Source organism: Tinamus guttatus, unplaced genomic scaffold (genome assembly GCF_059628265.1).
Source record: "Tinamus guttatus ecotype Peru unplaced genomic scaffold, ASM5962826v1 Tinamus_guttatus_pri_ptg000226l, whole genome shotgun sequence".
In the NCBI taxonomy this organism is placed as follows: domain Eukaryota; kingdom Metazoa; phylum Chordata; class Aves; order Tinamiformes; family Tinamidae; genus Tinamus; species Tinamus guttatus.
Window position 1 is genome coordinate 8,308 of NW_028288760.1, and position 22,510 is coordinate 30,817.

Sequence of the window (22,510 nt, forward strand, 5' to 3'; positions counted from 1 at the left end):
CTTGGAAAACAAAGCTGACCATTTCTCGGTTGTGGCATTCTTGTAATCTTTCTTCCCCTCCTTAAAGCTCCTCCAAAAAAAAAAAAAAAAAAAAAAAAAAAAAAAAAAAAAACAAAAAAAAACGCAGAGCTTTCTAGACTTGGCAAGAATATACCTGTAACAATCCCCAGTTCCCTTGTACATGGCCACAGTTAAATATTCTTCAGAGAAGTGCAGTTGCACATCACAGAATCTGTATCACAAAATGGACAAACTCTGTCTCCCTGCTTTAGGCCTTCTCCCAGTGATGCTCCCCATCCCCAGTGATGCTTCAGAACCAGCCCAAAACAGCACACAACAATAATTCTCTGTTCTTAGCAGCAGCCTTTTTATGACTCTTTCTGATCTCCAAGCACCATAGGCAGAGGGGACACCCGCCCTGAGCGAAGGAGGGACGACAGCCCTGCAGTCGTTACAGTTGATCATCCAGAGCTGCACGAAAGGAGTCAAATTTAGCATGTACAGTCACCCTCAGTCCCAAAGGCTGACAGTGAAACATTAACGTGCTCAACATAATTGTGCGTTTAGGACACTGCTCGCTTTCACAGTGACTCTGCACTTCAAAAAATGCAAGAGTAACTCACCACTGACCCCTTACAGGTACCAATACAGCAACACTGTCTCCATTAAGAGCCCTCAGAACAACGGCTCAATAATAGATGTTACAGTTGTCTTAGAACACAGTTGGAGAATTTGTTCCCAAGTTCTTTTACTGTTTATTGGCTCTTAACTGGAATTGCTGAGAAACATGATAACTGCTTTATTCAGGCTAGACAGCTTAATACGTCACATTTTGCTGTTTATTTACTACAGAAATGATGCAAAACTTCTAGCTACCATATCAGTGAGGTACAAAAATGCAAAGAACCCAATTTGGTAGTTCAAACAAGCAAACAAAATTACTTCAACCTTCTTTCCTCCCCACTTCTGAGACACTTTTCTTTCAAGCAGCTATTACATTGTATATTCTTCTGGCCTCACCTCCCCCGTGCATTAAAATCTGCTTCCACCTGCAGATTAGCATTTCCAAAGAGCCTCATGGAAAGGCAAAAGCTCAATGGGAAGGGACTCGGCCTCAACCTTGAATTATAATCTTTCCCATGGAAATAAAGAAGTGTTGAGCATGAAATAGACAAAACTGAATTTATACAAAATACCACATCCCCAACAACTGTTTTCCACACACGGGAAACGGACGATAATTTTGCCATTTTCAGAACATCAAAAAAAGAGCTGTTAAACATATGCACTCTTGGAGTCTACATTCTTTCAACTCCTTCTTTTATCAGTTTTACAGAGATATAACACCAAAATCCAGTGGCCAGTAACAGGTGTCTTTGCAGGACACCATGGTCTTCCGGATCAACACTAGTCGCTGAGCTCCAGATCATACTCGGGGTATAGCTGCTTTGTGGTCACCCCTCGAATAACAGCTAGAGAAGAAAAACAATTGTAGATGCTTTTTTCTTTCTATATAGATGAAGAAAATACTAAGAAATTTTCAACAGCATTTCCTTTCTTACCCAGCTTGCCTAACAGCATCTGTCCAGCATCTTTAATATCATTATACTCATGGAGTAAAGAGATATGTTTCTCCAGCTCTTCCAGACTGTAGCCTCTACAAAAACAAATTCAGGAAGGTTATAAAAAAGTGATACAGAGCAGCTGCTGCTGCTATACAGTGAGTGATACCGCTGTTGAACAAGGATATGTGAGATACCAGAACTTGCCATTACCAAAAAGAGAACCTGAAAGCAGAAGATATGTCTATAACTTTCCATAAATGTGAAAACTACAAAGGAACAGATTCTCATTTTTTTTCTCCATATCAAAACTTCTCAAAGAAAATCCAACATAATTCTCTGAATCAAGGAGAAATGAGTGAGTTGCCCTGCTTAAAGACAGGGCAAAAAAAAAAAAAAAAAACACCACACACAAATCTTTCCTCAAGCCATACTGAAAAAATCCCAAATAATAATAAGCCACAAAGAATCCCACTGAAACAACTGAACTATATGCTGTAGGTGGCATCCATCATGCCAAAATGTTCTGTGGACCATTTGCTTGTCAAGAAAACACTCCTGCTTCTTGAATGCAAAGGTCAATACTTCAAACCCTCACTTCAAACACAAAACAAAGGAGTCTCACGTCCACATGGAACAAGGAAAACTGTTTAATCTGGGACCAAATTGGGCAGGTCAGAATCACAATCTCCAATTTAAGTTCTGCACAATCAAGTATTTTTGGTAACATGACATGTGGTAGCATCCCGATAGTTAAAATTATTTACTTCCAGTTTACAGCAACATCTGAGGTTAAAATTATTCTTAACCCAGTTCTGATTCTTTTTTTTTTTCCTTTACCAAAGGAACAGTAAAAATGATTCCTTGCTGCCTTTAACTGGTCCCATAATCCAAAAATACTGCAGTGAGCATCATATAACATCATGATAAAGCCACCAAAGTATCAGATCAGCTCTTAATTCCAACTCCTGGCCTACATTTGCTTTTAAAAGGAAAAATACTGAGGTCTCACTGAGCTTGCTAAGAACATACTCAGACAAAAACTGTGCGATTTCCTGGTCTAGAGCAAGATCCTTCTGCTTCAGCTCTTCGATTTCATTCTGCAGGGCTTCCTCACTGTCTCCATTGGGTTGGCAAGGCCTTGGAGACGGGACCTATCGAGCACAGAACACATTTAACACCGCGGGGGACAAACCATAAACGCAGGGGTTAACAGCCCCAGAGAGGCCCCGGGGAAACGGGAGGCTGCCGCCACCACAGGTGGAGGGAGCCGGTACGACGGGTCTCACCGGCGTCTTGAAGGCGGCCGCGCCGCTCCGCCGGGCGCCACCGGGGGTCCTGGGCAAAGCAGAGGGAGGCGGCGCGTCAGCTGCCGGGCCGCCTCAGTGAGAGCGGGGGCACCGCCGCGGCGCCCGGTGGGGAGAAGGGGACGGGGAGGGCGGAAATAAGGGCCTGGCGGGGCCAAGCACCGGCTCCTACCTCCTCGCGGGCGGCGGGGGAGCCCCGCTGCGCCCCGCGCCCGCCGGGGACTCCGGCGGCGGCTCCGCCAGGGCGGCCGCCTCACGGCTGCGGAGCGCGGGCTGCGCCGCGGAGCACGCCGGGAGTTGTAGGCGCGCCGCGGGGCACGCCGGGAGCTGTAGGCGCGCCGCCGCCGCGGGGCACGCTGGGGCCGGTAGTTTCCCGCGCACGGAGGGGAGCCGCCTCCAGGCTCCTCCACGCCCCCCCCCCCCCCCCGCCCTCAGCTCGCGGCCCCGCGCGGGACGTTCCCCCGCGTGGGGCGAAAGCGGCGGCGGCGGCAGCAGAACCCCAGTCAAAAGCAAAGACATCAACCACGGGGCGAGGCAGTCCGGGCCGCACGCAGTCCCCAACCCGTGCGCCCCTCATCCGCCCCCGAGAGCCCGGGGAAAATCCATGTGTCCCCGCGGGGGAGCGGAGGGCGCCAGGGCACAGCCGGCCCCGCGCGGGGCCGCCCCGCAGCCAGGGCCGGGGCGGAGCTTGGCGGCCGCCTGCGCCGCTCGCCCTGCGCCGGCTGACGTGGCCCGGGCCCGGCGCGGACATGGCGGACGGCAGCAGGCAGAGCAAGCTGGCCGCGGCCAAGAAGAAGGTGCGCGGCGGGGCGGCAGCGAGGCCGGCGGGCGGCGGGGACGGCAGCACCGGGCTCCGCGCGCCCCGGGACGGCGCCGCGACGGGGAGGGAGGCGGTTCGGGCCCGGCCCGCTCAGCGCCTTGTGTTTCGCGTCGGCCGCCGAGGCCCGGTACGGCCCGGCCCGGCCCAGCCGCGCTGCCATTTTGGGCCCGGGCCCGGGTCCGCGGGGCGCGGAGCGGCCGTCACGGTGCGATGGCGGCGCCGCTCCTGGCGGGAGGGAAGGTCCTGCTGTCGGGCGCTGCTTCTTCACTTGCCGTCCAGCGCTCCCTGCCTTTATTCCACTCACCTGATTGCTCTGACAACCCCTAACGGGAAAGACAAAACCAAACATTCATTTCCTTTCTGTTGCGGTAGAGGATGTCAAATTCTCCCCCATTACTGAATGTCATTTACCACATAACGAAGCTGCGCATTTGCAGCTCGGAGCCTCTCATCCCAAACCCATCCCTCAGTTTGACCTTCTCAGCTTGTTCTGAATCTTTTTGGGGAAAACGGTTTCTCTGGCGACTCTGAAGATAGTTTCTCATGTCTTTGCACCTGATCTGCTGTCTTACCCTGTGATCTTATTCATTATTAGTTGACGTTATAGAAAGCACATTCCATGTGAGCTTCAGCTTCTCCTTTTCTTTCCGCAGCTGAAGGAATATCAGCAGAAGAACAGCCCTGGAGCAACTGTGGGAGCCAAGAAAAAGCGAAAATCTAAAGAAGGAAGCAGGCCTGAGACTCCCACAAATGATGACCGACAGTCTCCAGAGAATGTGAGCACCTTGCTCTCCCAAATCGTTTGCCGCCCTGTTGTGCTTTGGTTTTCCAAACAAACAGATTACAGCTGGTGGAGGGTTTGCCAGCATAACGCGAATGCTTTAGATGAGTGGTTTAGATGCTGGTATTGCCAGTTTATGATGTGAGCTATGCTGGCTGGTGACTAAAATTACTTGCAGGTGCATGCGAGAGTCAGGGTTTAGGGTGAAGCAGTGTTTGCTCATACAAGGAGCAGAGCAGCCCTGGATATGTCCTGTGCTGCTGTTTTGACCTGTATCTTCCTAACAAGCTGGAGGGTGCCAGCTTCTGCGGCTGCCTTTGATTGGTATTTTCTCGCTGTCCTTTTCTGAGCCGTTTCTCTTTCCACTTTTCTTTCGCCTCCTTTAGATTCAGAACATTCTGAAGGTGCTGGTGTCAGACCTTAACCGCTCCAATGGGGTAGCCATACCCTCATTGGACAAGAGGAAGGTGAGGCAGTGCTCCGCGGCCCTCTCCGTGCCTTGCTTTGTCCCTTCTGCATGTTCCAATTCTGCTCAAATCAACTTCAATTTTCGAGTAGAGCATCTGCTCTCAGTTGCTTGAGTTCTTTTTTTTGCCATTTGTGTTAACATGGAGCTGCTTCTTAACATGCTTTTCCACTGTTTGTTTGTGTTTCCTTCTGGTTTGTGTCAAACTTAACATGTGAAGAACCTTGTCAAGAACTTTTGCTTGAGACAGTCAAGCCTTGGGGAATACCAGGAATTTGGTGCGAAGCAATTGAACAAGGAGTGACTGCTTTGACTATATAATGCTTTTCCAACAAGTTGTAGCAAAGGGACAGGAAAACCTGTCTGGCACTAGGAAGAGGTCGTGTTTTCCAGTGTTACTTTGCCTGGTTCGTGTGCTCTGTTTCCCAGTGCCTTGTTTCTGAAGGGCACGTTTCTGCTCATCCCTAACGAAGGAGCTGCCCTGAGTAAGCTATGTAGTTATTCCAGCCAACCTGTTTTGTGCTGGGTGATGAAACTTGCCCAGGCGATGCACACCCTGGCAAGTGCTATCATTTTAAATGTGCTCAGGCAGGAAGTCAGATATTTTAGGTCGAGCGTTTATGGCCTGCAGTGGCTTCATGTTCCCTAGCTCCCGAAGATGGAAGGAAAGACCTCAGTAAGCAATGACTGTGTGTTCGGGAGCAAACTTTCAACAAACAACCTGGTAAAAATTATTTTAGATAATCGGTTTACTTAAAGCTAAAATAGTGATAGAAAGTTAGGAAAGTCAAATTTTATAGGCCAAAATTTTCTTCCAAGCTTGTTGCTCTGCTTTCCATTTTCCCTTGGGTGCGCCATCATTTTGACTGCCTACTTCTCCACCCTTATTTTCAAACCTAGTTGTCACAAAACAAACTATTTACTGTATTTACTGCATACCCACTCCTCTCCAGCCATGAACTTAGCCATAGGAATCACCAGGAGCGTTGGCTGGTTGCAGGTCAGGATGGCTGTCGCAGTGCTGCTGTTGTCTAACTGTGCCTACAGCTTTAGTTGTGAAAATGGAGGACTTATTACTTCAATTTGTCCTTTTTTTTCCTCATTTTTTTCTCTGCTTCCTCAACATGGAGAAGTATGCTTTTGTTTCAGGATATATTAGGCTGTTACAAATGCCTATTATCTTGGAATATGGTTTGTGCGTTTTTAAGAATAACTTAAAAATGACTCTTTAATTGCCATCTACAATGAAAGAGTGGATTTCTCTTTCCAGTTACCATCTTTGGAAAAATCCTGAGTCACGGAAATGCTGCACAGAAACTCACTTGATGGGAACGGGGCAGAAGGGATGATCATTAGCATCTGAGCTTGGGCTGCCATTGGCATCTTAACATAAGGCAGACCCTCCCATCTCATCCACTTCAGCCTTCTGGCTGTGAAATAGAGAAAAGTGGAGAAAATAAGAGCCTTTGTGCAAAAGTAAATGGATCCTACTATGTGCTAGGCAAGGCAGAATTATTTTTTTTTATTCTACATCCTTAGAACTTCCCAGTACATGATTTTGAAATAATTATTTTGTTCCTCACTCTCTGTCTCCAGTGAATTTGGTTGTTCTTTTATTTATTTTTAATTTTGAAAACTTTTTTATTTTGGGGGCAGAAGGCAGGAGTTCTGTGGCCAAGATGTTGCTGATTGTTGCATTTTGAAGTACTAAGCAAAAAGAACGTCCTGGTCAGGAAAAGCTAAGGAAGTGCTTTTGAGATATATTGGGTAAGATACTCCTGCCTGTCTGGGGTTCTGTATTGGCAAATTTGTGACCCGAAAGAAGTGAAGTAGCTCGATGCTGGAAGTGGTCTGGGAGTTCCTGACCTTATCAGCATCTAACATATGTTGCTCTGTGAGAGCAGAAGTATCTGTCCTGCTGGGAAGAATATAAAAAAAACCTTTGTTGCCTCTGCAATCTTCCAGCTCCCTGCTTACATTAAGTCTGTCCTGCTCCTTCATTCTCCTGCTGTTTGAATCATAAATGAAGTGCTGAGCAAGCACACAGGGAATACCAGGAGCCACCCCTGGCCTTCCAAGCAGTCATGAAGGAGAGGGGAAGGGAGATCTTTAGTTTACTGTGAACTGGCAAGAAAGCTACTGGAATGAGAAGAACCTGAGATGGAATTGCAGGGAGCAGCAGAACAGCTGTGGGGTTAAATGCTGATAGTAGCTGATCTCATTTGCTTTGCAATGCTGTAAAACGGTAGTTTACCATAGCTAGATGATGAAATATGACAAATAGCCATAAAATGCTAGAAAACTGCTCTGGGTCTATATGGGTCTCTCTGATACTGTTGAAGATAGGTCAGAAATTGCCCAATTCACTGTGGCTTGGTAGAGTTGTCATCAGATGCTACTGCTCTTCCCACAAAGGCTGGATAAGAACTGCACAGAAAATGTTTTGGGGCTTCTCTTTTCTTTTTTTTTAGATTCTTTTAGTCAAGGCTTTCATAGGTCCATAGGCCCTTGTTCCCAGCTATGTTGAATTTGGCCTGTTTATAAATCCCCGTTCCTAATTTTGTTGTTTCTGGCATTGCCACAAGCTTTACTGAGTATGAGGCTCTGGAGTCTAACACAGTTCTTAAGTAGTTCCTAACTTGTTCTTTTTCCATATTAATTTGCACGTAGTGATCATTGTTTTCCCCAGAGACATCTTGAAGGTGGCACTTTTCAAAGCACAGTGACTATATCTGGCTTTGCCCTTCTTCAGGTTTTGGCAGATCTTTCTAATAAACCTTGTGTCCGTGCTTGGCTGATGTTCCTGCCCCATGTTAAGGAGGTGAATTTGATTACGGGCAGCAGCCGTTCAGACTGGTTCTTCTGGGACTGACAGAATAGGGGACAACGTTTGTTACTCATGGGTTGATGCATTCACTTTGCTCTGGGAAGAACACAGATGAATTTCCACGTGTTCCTAAGCGAAGGATTATCGCTGTTGTCCGGTTTTCCAGGGGAGGCCGCGAGGCGCTGTGCGCGTGTTCCTCCATTCCGTGTGTTGGCTGTAATTCCTGTGATGTCTTTTGTGACAGGCGTTCTTTGACAGCGACGCTGCCCCTCGCAGTGCTGCACAGCTTGCCGCCGATGTCCCCGTGCTGTCTAACAGCACCGCTCTGCCTGGCTGTGGCTCTGCTCTGCCTGCTCCACGCAGCGTGCAGCTCACACAGGTTTGTGCGCGCTCACCTGGTGGGTACCACCACGCTCCTTCGTGATGCCACTCTTTTTGCTGAGAAGGTCTTCATAAATCCGATGACTAACACAGAAGTTTTCTTTAAAAAATACTGCATTCTCCACTCGCCATCAACTGTGAGAAGGAGGATTGTGCCAGCGAGCACATGCCCTTGCTTCTAGTGTTTCTATTTTCTGCCCTCTTCTCTCATATTCCATGCAGAAAGCATCCTCAATAAGACAGAAGGTCACCAGCTGGAGCAATTTGCATTTCCTCATGCTATTTAAAGATTCACAGAATCACAGAATGGTTGAGGTTGGAAGGGACCTCTGGAGATCATCTAGTCCAGCCCCCCTGCTCAAGCAGGGACAACTGCAAACTTCCCAGCAGTGTTGATTATACTAATAAATGGTAATAACAAATGTAAAGCCTGCAAGGCGCAAAGCCCTTGATAAATCTAAGAAATCTGGGCCCTCAACACTAAGAAATTATGTGAAAGCCAGGACCGAATGGGTGGTTTTGAGTATTTATTTGGAAAACAGTGATTATAGGGACTGCAGAATTTGAGACCAAGGGTCTGCCTTAGTGACACATTCACAGGAGTGATCCCATCCTTTCTACAGGCCTGTACATTTTTGTGTTTTGCTCCACAGATTCATGAAGCTGAAGATCGTAAAAATGCCTTGGATGAGAACAGGTGAGTGTCTGTGTGTGTTTATTAAACGGCTTTGCAGCAGGATTCCAAAGTGTCCTGCAAGCTAAAATCATATTTTTCCCCAGTGCAGTTCTGATCGGGGCAGTTCTCTGAAAGAAACTTTTATCCAAAGGAATAATTATTGTCTGTGTTTGTTCCCAGGTCTCTTTCATCAACAGAAAGTCTCCGCCAGTTGTCCGAACAGCTCAATGGCCTCGTTTCTCAGGTACGGCCTCATTTTATTCCTTTGTCCTATTAATTCTTGTGATGTCTGACATAGGGCTTCAAGCAGTCAGCTCAAGAAACACTTCTCTACAGAGGTGTCTGCAGTTGTACTTCTGAACAATGAGATATTTAAGCGCTGAGAAGCAAAAGCTATTGTTTTAGGAATGTGAAATTCCAGTAGTAGGAACAAGAGCAGAGTGGGATGAATGAACAGCACGTATTCATGGAAAGATGCATTCTTGATTTAGTGGCAAAGAATACGAAGTAAATCTGCATAAATCACCTCAGTTTGTCAAGGAAGAGTCTACCTCTGTTAGCTAGAAAAGTGTTGCCCTTGCCTGTGTGTGCTATTTTGAAGTGAAAGGTGCTATAAGAAGTTTGATAGTTTGATAGTTTGTTCTAACTTAATAGTTAGGCTTGTTGCCTTGGGAAACAAAACTGACTTATTTGATTGGTTTTCTTCTAGTCTACATCATACGTGAATGGGGAAAGTGCTGTTTCTTCCACAAATATTAAGGAAATGGAAGTAAGTTGTCCTCCGCCCATGATTTTTTCCCCCCTAATTTGCTGCTGTTGATTGTTTATTGGGATTGTGTGCTTACAGGGGTGTAATGAGACCTAATTGAATGCATAGTTCACGTCTGTTGCTGTCGCTGTGGTCGTGGGCTGTCATGGTTGTGGTGAACAGTTGCAGACCGGTATCTGAGGTGTTTCTGGATGGGGGCTGGGGGTAATTTGGCCTCCATACAACTGCCGTCCTTAATCGTGATTCACCTTTCTGTGGAAATGAGGCCTTAATTGGAACGGACACAACATCTTGTCATCCCAGCTATTTTCATTGAATGTGTCTTTTCGTTTGTTTGTTTGGAGAATGTGATCGTATCAAACTGTGATAATGATTTATTCTTCTGTCTTTTTTTAATTATTGCTTTTTCCTCCCCCTTTCCTCCTCTGCCCCTCCTTTTTCTCCTCCTGTCTGCATGTGCCCGTCAGACACGTTACCAGGAGCTGGCAGTAGCCCTAGATTCCAGCAATCTAACTAACAAACAGCTCATTACAAAGATAGAGGAATTGGTAAGAAACAATCCAGCTGACCAGTTTGTCATTGTCTTCGCTGCTCTTCCATGCTCTCTGGGTGTCTACAAGGTTATCGGTTCTCTTGTAGTGCCACAGGGAAAGCTGCTGACACAGCCTTTTGTAAGGGGAAAAAATGGGCTATGTTGGAAAACATTTAAGAGGATGAAAATCTGAAGCTACTTTTGAATGTATTAGCTCAACTAAGGAATGTTTTTGTTTTGTTAACTTAATTGTGCTCTGTTAATCTTATGAGGTTTTTCCTGGACAACAGAAGAGCTTTACTTGGGTTTCATTCTGAATCCCTGAAATTCAACAGAAACAGAATTCTGGTACTAGCAGAAGTGTGAAAACCTGTTTCTGCAGGTGGTGATGCTGGTCTAAATATATTGACAGAGTGGGAGCAACAGGGCTAGGAGGGAGCCCGGGGCTCGTTTCTGGTCATATCCTCAGCTTCTCTGGCACTATGAATGAACCGCTTTGTCCTGCAGCTTGCATGGGTGGCTGTTCCTGCTTAAAAGCCTTTACTTCAACAACACTGCAAGAAATTTAGCTAAAAGGACTTGTTTCAACCTGAAAAGAGGCTTGCTTGGTTTGAAGTGCTTTTCCTCATTTTGTTCTCCCCTCAGGTTATTCCTCTCCAAAGCATTTTCCAATGTATCCCATGATCCCACTTGTTACATTATTTTATTTTGGTTTGTTTTTTTTCCCTTTTTGTTGTTCCATCCTCTTCCTTTTCCTCTTTAATACTGATACACTAATTTTTTCCTCCTTTAGAAACAGCAGAACCAAGAAGCAATGAATCAGCTGGAGAAGGTAAAGTGTGTCTCATTTTTGGATAGAGACCAAAATAGGTTATCTACTTCTCTGAGGAGTAGAAAGCACAGTGGGCTGTGATACAAGCATATGGGATCACATTTTACACTAGCTTTGATTTCATTTGTAGCACAGGGTTGAATATCTTCCTAAGATAGGCCTGGCAGGTAGCTTTCTTATTTTATCAAAAAGGATAGTACTTAAATCAATGAGTACTGGAAGGCCTGGGTGGATGCAGGACGTTACAGTCTAAGTCCTCCCTGGTCGTTTGCATTCCAGGCATTGCCACGTTTGTGTTAGCATAAAGAACCTCCCACTGCCCTGTTAGGGTGGATATTTACTGAAGCACTTCAAATAGTGAAGGCTGAAGTAGATTTTAAAAATATTAATTAGATGCTGGCACTACTGCCAATGAATTACTGCTTTTTCTAATACAAATAAAAATCAAAAAGGCTTAAATATTTAAAATTTTGTGTTGAATAGGCATCATTTGTTTATACAGGAAAAGAAGGAGTTTGAACAGAAATTTTCTAAAGAGCAAGCAGCATTGAGGGAGCAGCTGCAGGTAAGGCAGAGCCTCCATTTCATAACTTCACCTGTTCTACCTTAATTCATTTCTGGACTGCTGACCACTCGCCGTCTTCATCCCGAAGCCATGTGCGTCCGTTCAGGAAAGCTGGGCAAGTCAGCCAGGCTGTGTCCTTAACTGCAGGGCCTCTTTGCCTTTAGGGAATTACCCTTTTGTGGCAACAGTCTCATGTAGTTCCAAGCAAAGACATTTTGCACTGAGCTGACTTTTCCTTTTCCGAAGGTTCATATTCAGACTATTGGAATTCTAGTTTCTGAGAAGTCTGAGTTGCAGACGGCCCTTGGACACACTCAACAAGCTGCGCGGCAGAAATCAGGTAACCATCCCCACGCTGGTTCTACCCCAAGCTGTTGGTTAAACTGTGGATTGGAAGTCACAGGAATGAGAGTTGCTGGCTGCCAGCTCACAACACTTGCTGACTCCTTAATGAGCAGTATTTGGCACCATCACTGCTTCTGTCATTATAGCTTTCCCCCCATTAGAGCATGTTAATCCCATTGCAGTTGAAGTTCTTTTGTGCATAATTAAAAGTCCTGTCAGCCCTTTTTGGGCCAGTGACTACTCTAGACTGCTCCTTTCTTATTCTCTTCTGATTTCTTTGAAACTTTGTTCCCCTTTCTCTGCCCTCCCTCCCACCCAGCTCTCATGTTAATGTTCGTTTTACCCAAGCTTTTAAGTCGGAAGTAAACTTGAGTAATTTATTCTGTTAGGGGAAAAAAAAACACCAAGAACCCACACATTGCCTCCTAGTCTGCAAAGGCAGTTTCATTATCTCCCTCTAAACATGAGGGAGGTAGTTATGGAGAACTTTATAGTCCAGCATTGCTAGTGAATCACCAGTAAAGCCAGGAATGGAACCAGGTCTCCTGATTTAAAGCTTTGTGCTGCCCTCTTTGAAGTGTGTAAGAGCTTATTAACGTACTAGAAAGTGCTGTTCAGCCAGTTCCATGAAGCTCTTTTTGGGCTGGTCTCAACTGCTCTGACTCGCGCAGGAGAAGCGGAGGACCTTGCTGCTCGCTTGCAGGCATCGCGCCAGAGGGTAGCGGAGCTGGAACGCACCTTATCCTCCATCTCTATGCAGCAGAAACAGTCAGAGAAGGTACGAGTCAACTCTGTCCATGCTTAACCCTATGCTCTGGTTTTCCCTATTTGCTTATCCTTGCTTAGTGAAGAGGCAGAAATTAGCCTTGTTAGCAAAGCCCTCTCTTCTCCAGTGTTGTCCCATTTTCCGTGACCTCTCACCATATGGTCCAGTTGCCGTCTTCAGATCTGCACTTTGCTTGATCAGTCTTGCCAGCTCCAAACAACAGAAGCCCAAATGAGACCTCCTCCTGGGAGGGTCATGGTCCAACAGACATTTTAGTATTGATACTAATCCAGAAGTTTGCAAAAAAAATAACCTCATGGTCAGTTAGCAGCATTACATTTGACAATACCTGAGCAGATGAATTCCTGGTGAATTCTTGCTTTGTACAAAGTCTGATGGGGTGCTTGGCTGCAGCACTAGCCAGCCTGCCATGCCTGCAGAGGAGGTTCCAGGCAAAACTGTCCTGAGGATTTTGCTCAAGTTTTGGCTTTTTCCACACTAGCTGATTTGCTAAAGGTGAAACTAGGCAATCATTGAATATTTTGTGTTTGATTCATCTCCAGATTCTAGCCAAATAATAATTTCCTTTCCTCTGTTTTTCCCAGCATAACAAAGAGTTAGTAAAGGAACGAGACAACTTGAAACTGGAACTGTACAAACAAAGGTGAGTCCGTTCTATGTGTTACTGCCAAGTAGTGCCAACTTCTTGTAAAGCAGTCTTTGTAACAGATGGCATACTGGTCACCTTCTCTAGTGCACAACAGATCCTCCTTCCTTTGAAGGAGTGTACCAGAGATAATGGTTTCAAACTTCTCAGTAGTGCCACAAAACATAACAGGAACAACTTGAAGTTGGGTATTGATGGTGGGGAAAAAAACGTCATCTTGTGGCTATTATAAAAATCATTGCCATTTTATTTTTGTTTGTTTGTGCCTTTCTTTCAGCAAAGGTAGTGAGGAACTAAAGCAGCAGAACTCAGAACTGTCAGAGAAACTGCGCGCCCTGGTTTCTGAGAACTCAGCCATGAAGCTGGATATGGAGGATTTACATAAGAAACTGGAAATGGCTGAACTGATGATCCAACAGGTGACCATAATTCTTCTAGGATGTAGGTGTAGATTTTACTGGTCATTGTCTTTTGGAAGGAAGGCACAAGATTTCATGAACACCTCCTCGTAGTAGAAGGCCATCAGTGAGGCCTGTGAGGAATAAAAAGTCCACACTCCAGGGAGCTGGAGTCAAAGACATTGTGATAGTGATCTACTAAAACAATGTTGTATGCTATAAGGTGAGCAAACATATGAAGTGTGAAAGTATGAAGTGTTTTGTCCTATTTTCCTGCTTATATCCATGCCCAGCCTTTTTGTTATGCAGTCCCCCAATTAAGCAGGGGTGTTGTCTGAATCCCTGGCAGAGAGAGGGGAATTGGATAATGGCAAATTTGGGGAAGTTAAGGCAAGCAACCAGTTAGAGGGGGATGCCCAAGCCAGCTGTTAGTGGTTCACCATTTGCCATAACTTTGTTTCTTTGTGGGCAGTTCTCAAATCAGTCAGGGAGTCTGGATGCCAACCAACAGCTGCAGATGGCACTGGAGGAGAGGGCGAGCCTGGAAACACAGATTGTTCAGGTGAGGGGTTGTATGGAAAATGCTGATGATCCAAATCCTGATTTCTGTAAAGAAACCTGTGTGGCAGAAGGATGTAGCCTGAGCTTTGTGTTAACACTGGTTTCTTTAAGCTTTAGCCCTTAAACAGTGACTGGTAAGTTTATTTGGCTGATACAGTTTTCTTTGTGATTTGTTTCTTTGTTTTGAACAGCTCTCAGAGTCACTTCACCAGTTGCAGGCAGAGAGAGATCAGTATGTAGAGAAACTGAAGGAGGAGGGGAGCATTTGGCAGCAGCGGGTACAGCAGCTCTCTGAGCAGGTAATACCAGAGGCCGTGTGAGAGCTGCATTTGATTAACACAAGCAGGATGCAGTGCATCGTGAGCACTGTTTTAACTTACCACCTTTGTGGTTGTGCAGGTTCACACAATGGCAGAGGAGAAGGAGAAACATATGACCCAGATTCGGGAGCTGGAAGCCAATGTTACAGAACTGTTAAGCAAATCAGGTAGGGCTTTTGAAATGCAATTTCATATTGCAGAGTTCCAGCACCTTATCCACAGGTTACCTACACATGGTTCAGGAACTTCTGCACACCGCGTACGAGTAGATCCCTGAAATCATGAGGACAGCTGCTCCTAGCAGACAACAAATGAACTAATTCACATAATTGATCAGTAGTCTGTTTATGTCTTTAGTCTACCTGTACTGTCTCTAGTTTCTGACTATATGCTCTGTAAACCTCTGTGTCCCTCTGCATGGCCTAGGAGACTGAGAAATCAGAGGAGACTGAGAAGGTAGAGGCTTGCTCTTGCTTGGACTGTGAGCGAGTTAGCAAACAGCAGGAAGCTGCACTTGGTTTGGGAATGTTTTTTTCTCTTTCATTCCTCAGTGCCCTGCTCCTTCTGCAGCAAGGGCTGGATAGTGGAGCTGGTGATATATTCTGGTTTATAAAGCCATGCAGGTTGTGTAACACTGTGTTATTCAAGCATTCCAGCCTTTTGACTGAGCTGCTCTCGATTCCATTTCCTCAGCAGCTAAGCCCGTGGATACTGAGCCTTCCTCACCGGCAGGGCCCACGGAGGCTGAGCTGAGCCTGCGGGAAGAGGTGCAGCGGCTGCAGCAAGACAAGGAGGAACTGCAGGGGCAGTACCAGGCCCAGGTCCGGGACAACGAGCAGCTGAGCCACCTCAACAGGGAGCAGGAGGAGCGGCTGCTGGAGCTCGAGAAGACCGTGCAGCGATACAGCGAGGAGTCTGTGGATAGGCAGCAGATCCTGGAGAGTATGCAGAGTGACAAGGCCACCATCAGTAGGGCTCTGAGCCAAAACCGGGACCTGAAGGAGCAGCTGGCTGAGTTGCAGAATGGGTTTGTCAGACTGGTAGGTCTCTCTTGCCACCACTTCCCTTGCTGATGCACTTCTGTTAGAGCACAGATGTAAGAGCGTGGCAGAAGCGCTCTCCATCTTGTCCTCTGGGGATGACTGCTCCACCTCCTGCGATCTATCTTGCGCTGCCAGGAGGCTCCTGCAATTCCCTACTCCCTTATGCTCTGGTAGATGAACCAATATATTTGCCAGAGCAGTTTTTCCTTCTCATCTTCTATTAGTCAGGCTGTTTCGTTCCTCCTTTTTTCCTTTGAAGACACTGTTTTCTGTTCCCTGTATCTGCTCATGAGGAATGTCTCCCAACAGTCTTCTCTCCTGCTGGTCTCATTCTTATCCTTCCTGGAGCTGAATCGTTAACCCTGCTTTTTTTTTTTTTTTTTCCCCCTCCTTTCAGTGTAACAGCTTCCTCTTTCTGAGCAAGGATAGCCCTTTCTGAGCACCTCACCTTGGTTTTGAATGTTTATGACTCTATTTGGAATTTCATACTGCCCATCTGCTTGGGAGCTGACAGGCTGTGCCATGTGCCAGATCTCTTCCTTGGCTCTATCCCAGCACTGATCCCAAGGCTCTTTGCTCGCTCTACTTCTGTCTTCTGAACCTTCTTCTAAGTTATTTACTGACCTGAGCAGTCAGTTAACGACACAAGTGCCACTGTTCACACTCCAGAATTCTGCACCCAGTATTATCAGGAATTTTATAAAATGTAATACGTGTTTATGATTGTTGGGGCACTTTTCTTATATGGTGGTCTTGGATTCTTGCAGACAAATGAAAACATGGAGGTTACAAGTGCCCTACAATCAGAGCAACATGTAAAGAAGGAGCTGGCCAAGAAGCTTGGGCAGCTGCAGGAGAACCTGGGGGAGCTCAAAGAGTCGGTAAGGAAGGGCAGTGGGAGAGCAGGGCAGGAATGTACTGGTTTATACAAAGTACAGCTGGCAATTCACCAAACTGATGAAAAGATGGAAATCAGTTTTGCAGTGATCAAGCTGGGAGCCTTCCCCCATCATCTGCTATCTGATGTGTGGGTCTGGCTTGTGGGGGCAGATGGTGGCGGGCTGCCTGGTTGGTGACTTTGGGGCAGTGACATTTGGGATCACACCACATGGCTTAGCTTTTCTGACAGGATAAAGAGTGGTGTCCATTGCTCCAGTCTGAAAAAGAACAGCACAGGGTGGTGATTTATGGAGAAAGTCTCTGCCACCTCGTTAAGTGCAGCAGGGCTGAGCTTTTGGTGATGGTTTGATCTTGTTACGCCAGCTGGAGCTGAAAACCCAGGAAGCTCGGGGGCTGCAGGAGCAGCGGGACCAGTGCTACAGCCACCTCCAGCAGTACACGGCGGCCTACCAGCAGCTGGCTGCCGAGAGGGAGGAACTGCACAAGCAGTACTTGCTCCAGACCCAGCTCATGGACCGGCTACAGCACGAGGAGGTTCAGGGGAAGGTGACTGTGGAGATGCACCTGAAGGAGCTGCAGCAGACGAAGGTAATAGTAATACAGGGCTGGTGTAAAAACTGCAAGTTTAACTGCACTGTATTCTGTAAATTATAGGTGAATGATGCATGGCTGGAGTAAAAGCACTGTTTTTTCTTTCTGTTGCTACTACTTGAAGATCTGGTGATTGTTTCAGTCTGGCTTGTGCAGGTTTTGGTGTAGAGCACTTTGAATGATCTGCTGCTTTTCTTTTACAGGAAAATCTGGAAGCTGTAGCTAAGGAAAACAAAGAGCTGCAGGCCCAGATCAGTCAGTTAGCAGCAGAGCTGGATGGAAGGATATTGCAGCGAGTAGAAGGTGAGTAGCTGCAGGTGATCTCTGGAGAGCAGATAGAGCTGGGTTCTCTGGGGTATTACTTCTTTGTTCACCTTCCTCCTTTTCCAGGAGATGGAGTTGAAAGTGAAGCAATGATCGAAGAAAACCAAAAATCTTCATTTGTGATCCCAGAGAACTTCGAAAGCCATGAAGAAATGGTGGGTCTCAATGGATAGAAAAGCCTTTGGTTTTAGTTGTAAACAAATGCTTAGGAAAGCAGAGTTTGACTCACAGAGAATACGTGCACAAAATAAGCTGTTTACCTGCTGTGCTCACTACCAGCTCAAGCAGAGGTGCAAGGAAAGTGTAATGGTCCCCTGTGCACAGCAGCAAGAACCAGGGCTTCTACAGTACCCTTGAAAGGCGGGCTGGAAGTCCTGCAGTGGCTTTATCTAATTATGAAAACAGTTCAGCTGGCAGAGTAGCTCTCTAATTATTGTGATGTTGTTTCAAAGAGATTTTGGAAATGGTGTGGTGCATCTCATATATTTTTCTGTAAGCAGACACATAATATTGTGGGAGCTGGAGCTCAGATGCAATCTGCAGAGCAGCAGTGATTCACACTATTCAAGAATGAGATGCAGCAGTTGCTAATGCGTTTAGTTCCAGGCTAGTTACTTAGTACTTTGGTTTTCTGCCCATAAATAAAATGGGGTAAATTTAGCTGTTAGTCCTGAGATGCACAATTGCTGGTGCTTCACACAGGAGAAGCCCTAAAGTGAAGACTCTGGAATTCTTCCTAGGTTGCTTTCTTGACATCTGCCATGTCCCAAGTAGAGAAGGAGCGAGAAGATATGAGACAACAACTCACTGCTCAGAAACAGCAATGCAGGAGCCTCCTGCAGCAAATAGCAGCTCTTAGGCAGGAGCAGCAACACAATGTGACAGTGAGTGCAGGTAACGCTTGGCACGGTTTGCGGACGGTGGGAATACGGAGGCACATCTTGGCCACCTGGTTCTGGCCTGAGAAAAAGAGAGAGTGCATCGTGCCCAAGGAGGAACCATAAATTGAACATCTCCCTTGCAGATTCCTCGATGGATACTGTTCCAGTGGAGGTTCACGAGGCTTTGAAAAATGCCATGGAGAAACTACAGGTGAGCAAAGGCTCTCATCTCCTCGCTGTCCTACCACCCTGCCTAGCTAGACTTTAATCTAGTATCAGACCATCCTCTAGCACGCAAAAAGAAATTGGGGGAGAAGTAAATAGCAAAATGTTCCATAATAATAGGCTACTTCCTAAAATTGTTGCTTGTCAAATCACTTAGAGCTGTCTGAGCATGACTGCAGTTGGGCTGACTCAGCAGAAGGTTAAAGGACTCTTGTTCCATCGCCCTGTTTCCCAAAATATAGGGAGATGCTCCTTTATATTCTCTACCTCACTCCTCTTCATTCCTTTCTATGACCAAATATGAGAAAAACGGAATAGGAAGCAAAATTTGTTCGTTATGCTCAGACCAGTGGGAATGAAGGGTGGTGGTCACAGGACACATATTCCCTGCGTGTGAGCAGTTCAGGTGGCTGATCCGGATTCTGTGTTCAGTCCCGTTTCACAGACCTGATGCATGAGAAAGCTGATCTGAAGGAACGACTGGAAGAGCTAGAACATCGCTGCATCCAGCTCTCTGGGGAAACGGACACCATTGGTATGTTTAGGCAACACATGCACAAGCTAAAGCTCCCTCAGTGCATTATTTGTGCAGCAGAAGGTCCCCAACAGCTCTTGGAGTGGAGCCCTGCAGCAGCTTAAGTAGTTCAAGTGTCCTGATGTTGCCCAGTTTGGCCAGACCTCATTCCTGGGTTGGATCCTAATGCCCCAGAGTTTATATTAACAAAGTTTCTCTGTTAAGGCTTATATACAAATCTCGCTAACACTTATTCCTTAATGCTTTTCTTGTGTTTCAGGGGAATATATTGCATTATATCAGAGTCAAAGGGCTATCCTCAAGCAACGACATCAAGAGAAAGAGGAGTACATCAGCAGGCTGGCTCAGGACAAGGAAGAGATGAAGGCAAGGAATCTATTCTAGCAGTGCTCCAAGCAGGGCACACAATAATAGGCAGAACTGGGAGGACTTTCAGACTCCCAATCCTCACCTGGTGTTCCTCAGTTAAGTTTAATTTTGATGCTGCTAATCTGGGGACAGAGGCAGGACAGTAAACTTTTAAGTACCTGGAGGTGGCACTTGAAACCCAAAAGGGTTCAAGTCTACCACTAACTTAACCATGAGCACCTCCCTTGAGGCTCAAACTGCTTTAGGGAGAGCTGCCCTTGCAGGGGATCTAAGCTGTCTGCAGCTGAGCATAGTTCACCTTCAAAAGGCCAGAGACATGTGCACGCCTCATAGATTTGCCTTTACCTTGGTGCAGGTGAAGTTACTGGAGCTGCAGGACTTGGTCATGCGACTGGTTGGGGAAAGAAATGAGTGGTACAGCAAGTACGTGGGAGCTGCTCAGAAGCCAGAGCTGCCGGCAAGCCCGGACGAGCACGCGCTTCCCGCGGAGAGGCGCCTCGAGCTGAACGCCACCGACGGAGAAGGTGAGCGGCAGATGGAACGAGTTACAGACTAGAACAACCTGAGGGTTTGGTGCTGTGTATGGAGGGGAGGCATCACCTTCCTGCCTTGTCTGTGTTCCTTACAGGACTACGAGAAGTGAGTTTATCGGATGAATCGGAACAAGAAGCTGTTCATCATCAACCCAGTTTCACCCCCCTTGACAGTAAAACTGCTCAGCCAACCCAAGAGGACCCCACAGCAAAGCAAATAATGCAGCTTCTCAGAGAAATCCAGAACCCTCAGGAGAGGCTGGGCTCCCTGCCAGAAAACCCCTGCATTCCCTTCTTCTACCGGGCTGATGAGAATGATGAGGTCAAAATCATGGTGGTTTAAGTGACACTAATCTTACTTAGAGCAATTTTCTATGAGCCTGTAAGGACTTACACCAACTTGTACTTGACCTGTACCTCTGCCCAGTACCCTTGGTCAGAACAGATATCTGCTTTAAAGACCTGAAGAAAGAGGGATGGCATCGGATGGAACTCGAGCGTCAGACCTCATCTTCCCTCCCCTTTCTTCTGTTACATGGTGGGCTCAGAGTACAGGTGGACTAGAAGTGCTCACAGGAGGCAGCTGGGCCAGCACCTGCCCTGGGCCAGCTCCGGGCTGGGGGACAGGGGATTCCACAACTTCTGGCAGAATTACTTGATTGCTTGTCCTGTATCCCCACACCACACCAGGACTCTGCTGCTGGCAGCCAGCTCCCCCCAGAGACTCGGTTCCCTCTGCCAGGACTGCAGGCTGCCTCCTTCCTTCCCAGGCTCCCGGAGCAACGTGCTCTGGTAACAAACTCTTGGGATTCTGAACAGTTGGGTTTGTTGCACACTATGTATCTTAAACTTCCCACTTTCCTCTGCAGCCTGCCTCGTGTACTGTATCTGAAACCAGCCTTGCCATTCTCAAACAGCCAAAAGATACAGGCTTCTGGCTACGTAGGCAGCACTACAGAACCATATATTCTCTTTAGCTAGGGGGAAGGGACCTAGGGTTGCCTTTGGAGTCTTTTTGGTTACTTGACAAAGCTTTATGTGGATGATTGGGAGTGGGGTGGAAATGTAACTGCACTTTGAAGGATGGTGTGTTCCAATTGTATGTGTCTGACGGTTTTATTTATTAAAAATGGGAGAAATGAGTAAAAGGAAACCACTTAATAAACCTGCTTTGTTTTGAGTTTCTGGACTGTGGGGTTCTCCATCACTTAAATTTCCTTTTCTCCCATTTTGGTAAAGAAAATGCAAGCTGAGTGCATTGGATGCACAGGGGGTAGAATTTAAAGACCTCTGCCCTGGATGCTTATCAGAATTAGAGGCATCACCTGGCAGTGCCCTGAAACAGTAGGCTAAATTCTACCAGGAGAGCAAAATGTGTTGGGAAGTGGCAGCATGGGCTGTGCAGGGCACCTTCTGACAAGGCATGTATGTGTCAGAGCCAAGTGCATAGGGGTATCTTCAGACTCAGTCTTGAGTTCAGGCAAGAACTACCTGCTGCTCCCAGTAACATCAGCAGCGGCCCTTGAAAACCTGCTGGGGCAGGTGGAGGGAGCTGGCTCAGTGCAATCCGCATGCAGCTAGTGCTGCACTGGCAGGCAGTGCTTCAGGAGGTGAGAGGTGCAAGCACAGGAACACAGTATTGCAGGTTGTCTTTGTAAAATACAGGTTTTCCAGCCTTTCTTTATGTCTGACTTGGTCAAGCTTCCCTTTTTTTGTCAACACGATAAAAGTTTTTCTCCTACCACCAAGAGCAGACAAGAACATTAAAGATTGATGCTGATGTCCACATGCAACTGAAAAAGGTAAAGGAAACAGGCTCTATGTTCTCCTCTGAACATACTGAGGGAAGATGAAGCTTTTTTTCTTAAACCTCTTCCTTTCATTGGAATAGTTCTGGTGTTGGCTCTGTGTTAGAGGCCAGCACCCGCCTCAAGGCACAGCACTAGCACTGTGGGCTCCCCCTCCTCACTGCATGGTTTGTGTACATACACATCTGTGTAACATTCTGTATAGTCCTTGAGAAGAGACCAGCCTTTTGCAGTGTCCACACCTGCATCATAAAAATAACTGTAATGGGCAGGACTATGATTTAATACAGAGCATTATTGTTACAAATAGAATAAATATTTATTGGGTGTTCTCATCCAAAACTGTGAAGGAGAAAAAGGCTATTGAAGTTTTGCAGGCTGTTGCAGAGGTGACCTAATGCTGTTACAAATTTGTTTTCTTTCTGAATAAACTTATTCAGATGGGCACTGACTATATGTATTTCTTCCACTCAGAGCACCTGGAGACTTAGCTAGAAAAATGAAGTAAGTTCAGAAACAAAATCTAGCCCCATTCCACAACATCCTGCTCCAGCATGGATGCCCTTTTCACTTTGCTCTCCTGGACCACTCAGAGCAGCAATGTTGTTAAATCTTACTGCTTAACAGGTTGAGACTCCTGTATTTTTTAGGGTGATTTACTGATTGTGTGGAGAAATTGATTTTTTCTGGATTCACATGCTACACTTGCCCTGGGTGTCCATTAGA

At 46.4% G+C, this 22,510-nt stretch overlaps 2 protein-coding genes across 5 annotated transcripts; one reads left to right on the forward strand and one right to left on the reverse strand.

Annotated features, from left to right (window-relative positions):
* Positions 1 to 1,345: 1,345 nt before the first annotated feature.
* On the reverse strand, positions 1,346 to 3,620 carry SWI5 (SWI5 homologous recombination repair protein). The gene is made up of 5 exons (XM_088525434.1): positions 3,569 to 3,620; positions 2,852 to 2,943; positions 2,595 to 2,716; positions 1,563 to 1,657; positions 1,346 to 1,472 (listed from the first exon to the last, which is right to left on the reverse strand). Exons 1-5 carry the CDS (start codon positions 3,618 to 3,620, stop codon positions 1,408 to 1,410), a joined length of 426 nt encoding a protein of 141 aa, XP_088381560.1. The 3' UTR covers positions 1,346 to 1,407.
* Positions 3,596 to 21,156, forward strand: LOC148594583 (golgin subfamily A member 2-like). 4 transcript variants are annotated; one of them, XM_088525187.1, is made up of 28 exons: positions 3,596 to 3,666; positions 4,343 to 4,465; positions 4,857 to 4,937; positions 8,008 to 8,142; positions 8,798 to 8,841; positions 9,001 to 9,064; positions 9,530 to 9,589; positions 10,057 to 10,137; positions 10,915 to 10,953; positions 11,456 to 11,518; positions 11,765 to 11,858; positions 12,535 to 12,641; positions 13,235 to 13,293; positions 13,574 to 13,715; positions 14,167 to 14,256; positions 14,447 to 14,554; positions 14,655 to 14,742; positions 15,269 to 15,615; positions 16,386 to 16,499; positions 16,882 to 17,106; positions 17,313 to 17,412; positions 17,500 to 17,588; positions 18,174 to 18,327; positions 18,458 to 18,525; positions 18,972 to 19,074; positions 19,334 to 19,440; positions 19,799 to 19,967; positions 20,072 to 21,156. In XM_088525187.1, the coding sequence occupies exons 1-28, from the start codon at positions 3,619 to 3,621 to the stop codon at positions 20,317 to 20,319; spliced, it is 3,150 nt and encodes a 1,049-aa protein (XP_088381313.1). In that variant the 5' UTR covers positions 3,596 to 3,618; the 3' UTR covers positions 20,320 to 21,156. The 4 variants fall into 4 exon arrangements, with proteins under 4 accessions (XP_088381313.1, XP_088381310.1, XP_088381311.1 ...); XM_088525184.1 differs by lacking the exons at positions 19,799 to 19,967; positions 20,072 to 21,156 and having other exon boundaries at positions 15,272 to 15,615; positions 19,334 to 19,473; XM_088525185.1 differs by lacking the exons at positions 10,057 to 10,137; positions 19,799 to 19,967; positions 20,072 to 21,156 and having other exon boundaries at positions 15,272 to 15,615; positions 19,334 to 19,473.
* Positions 21,157 to 22,510: the final 1,354 nt, after the last annotated feature.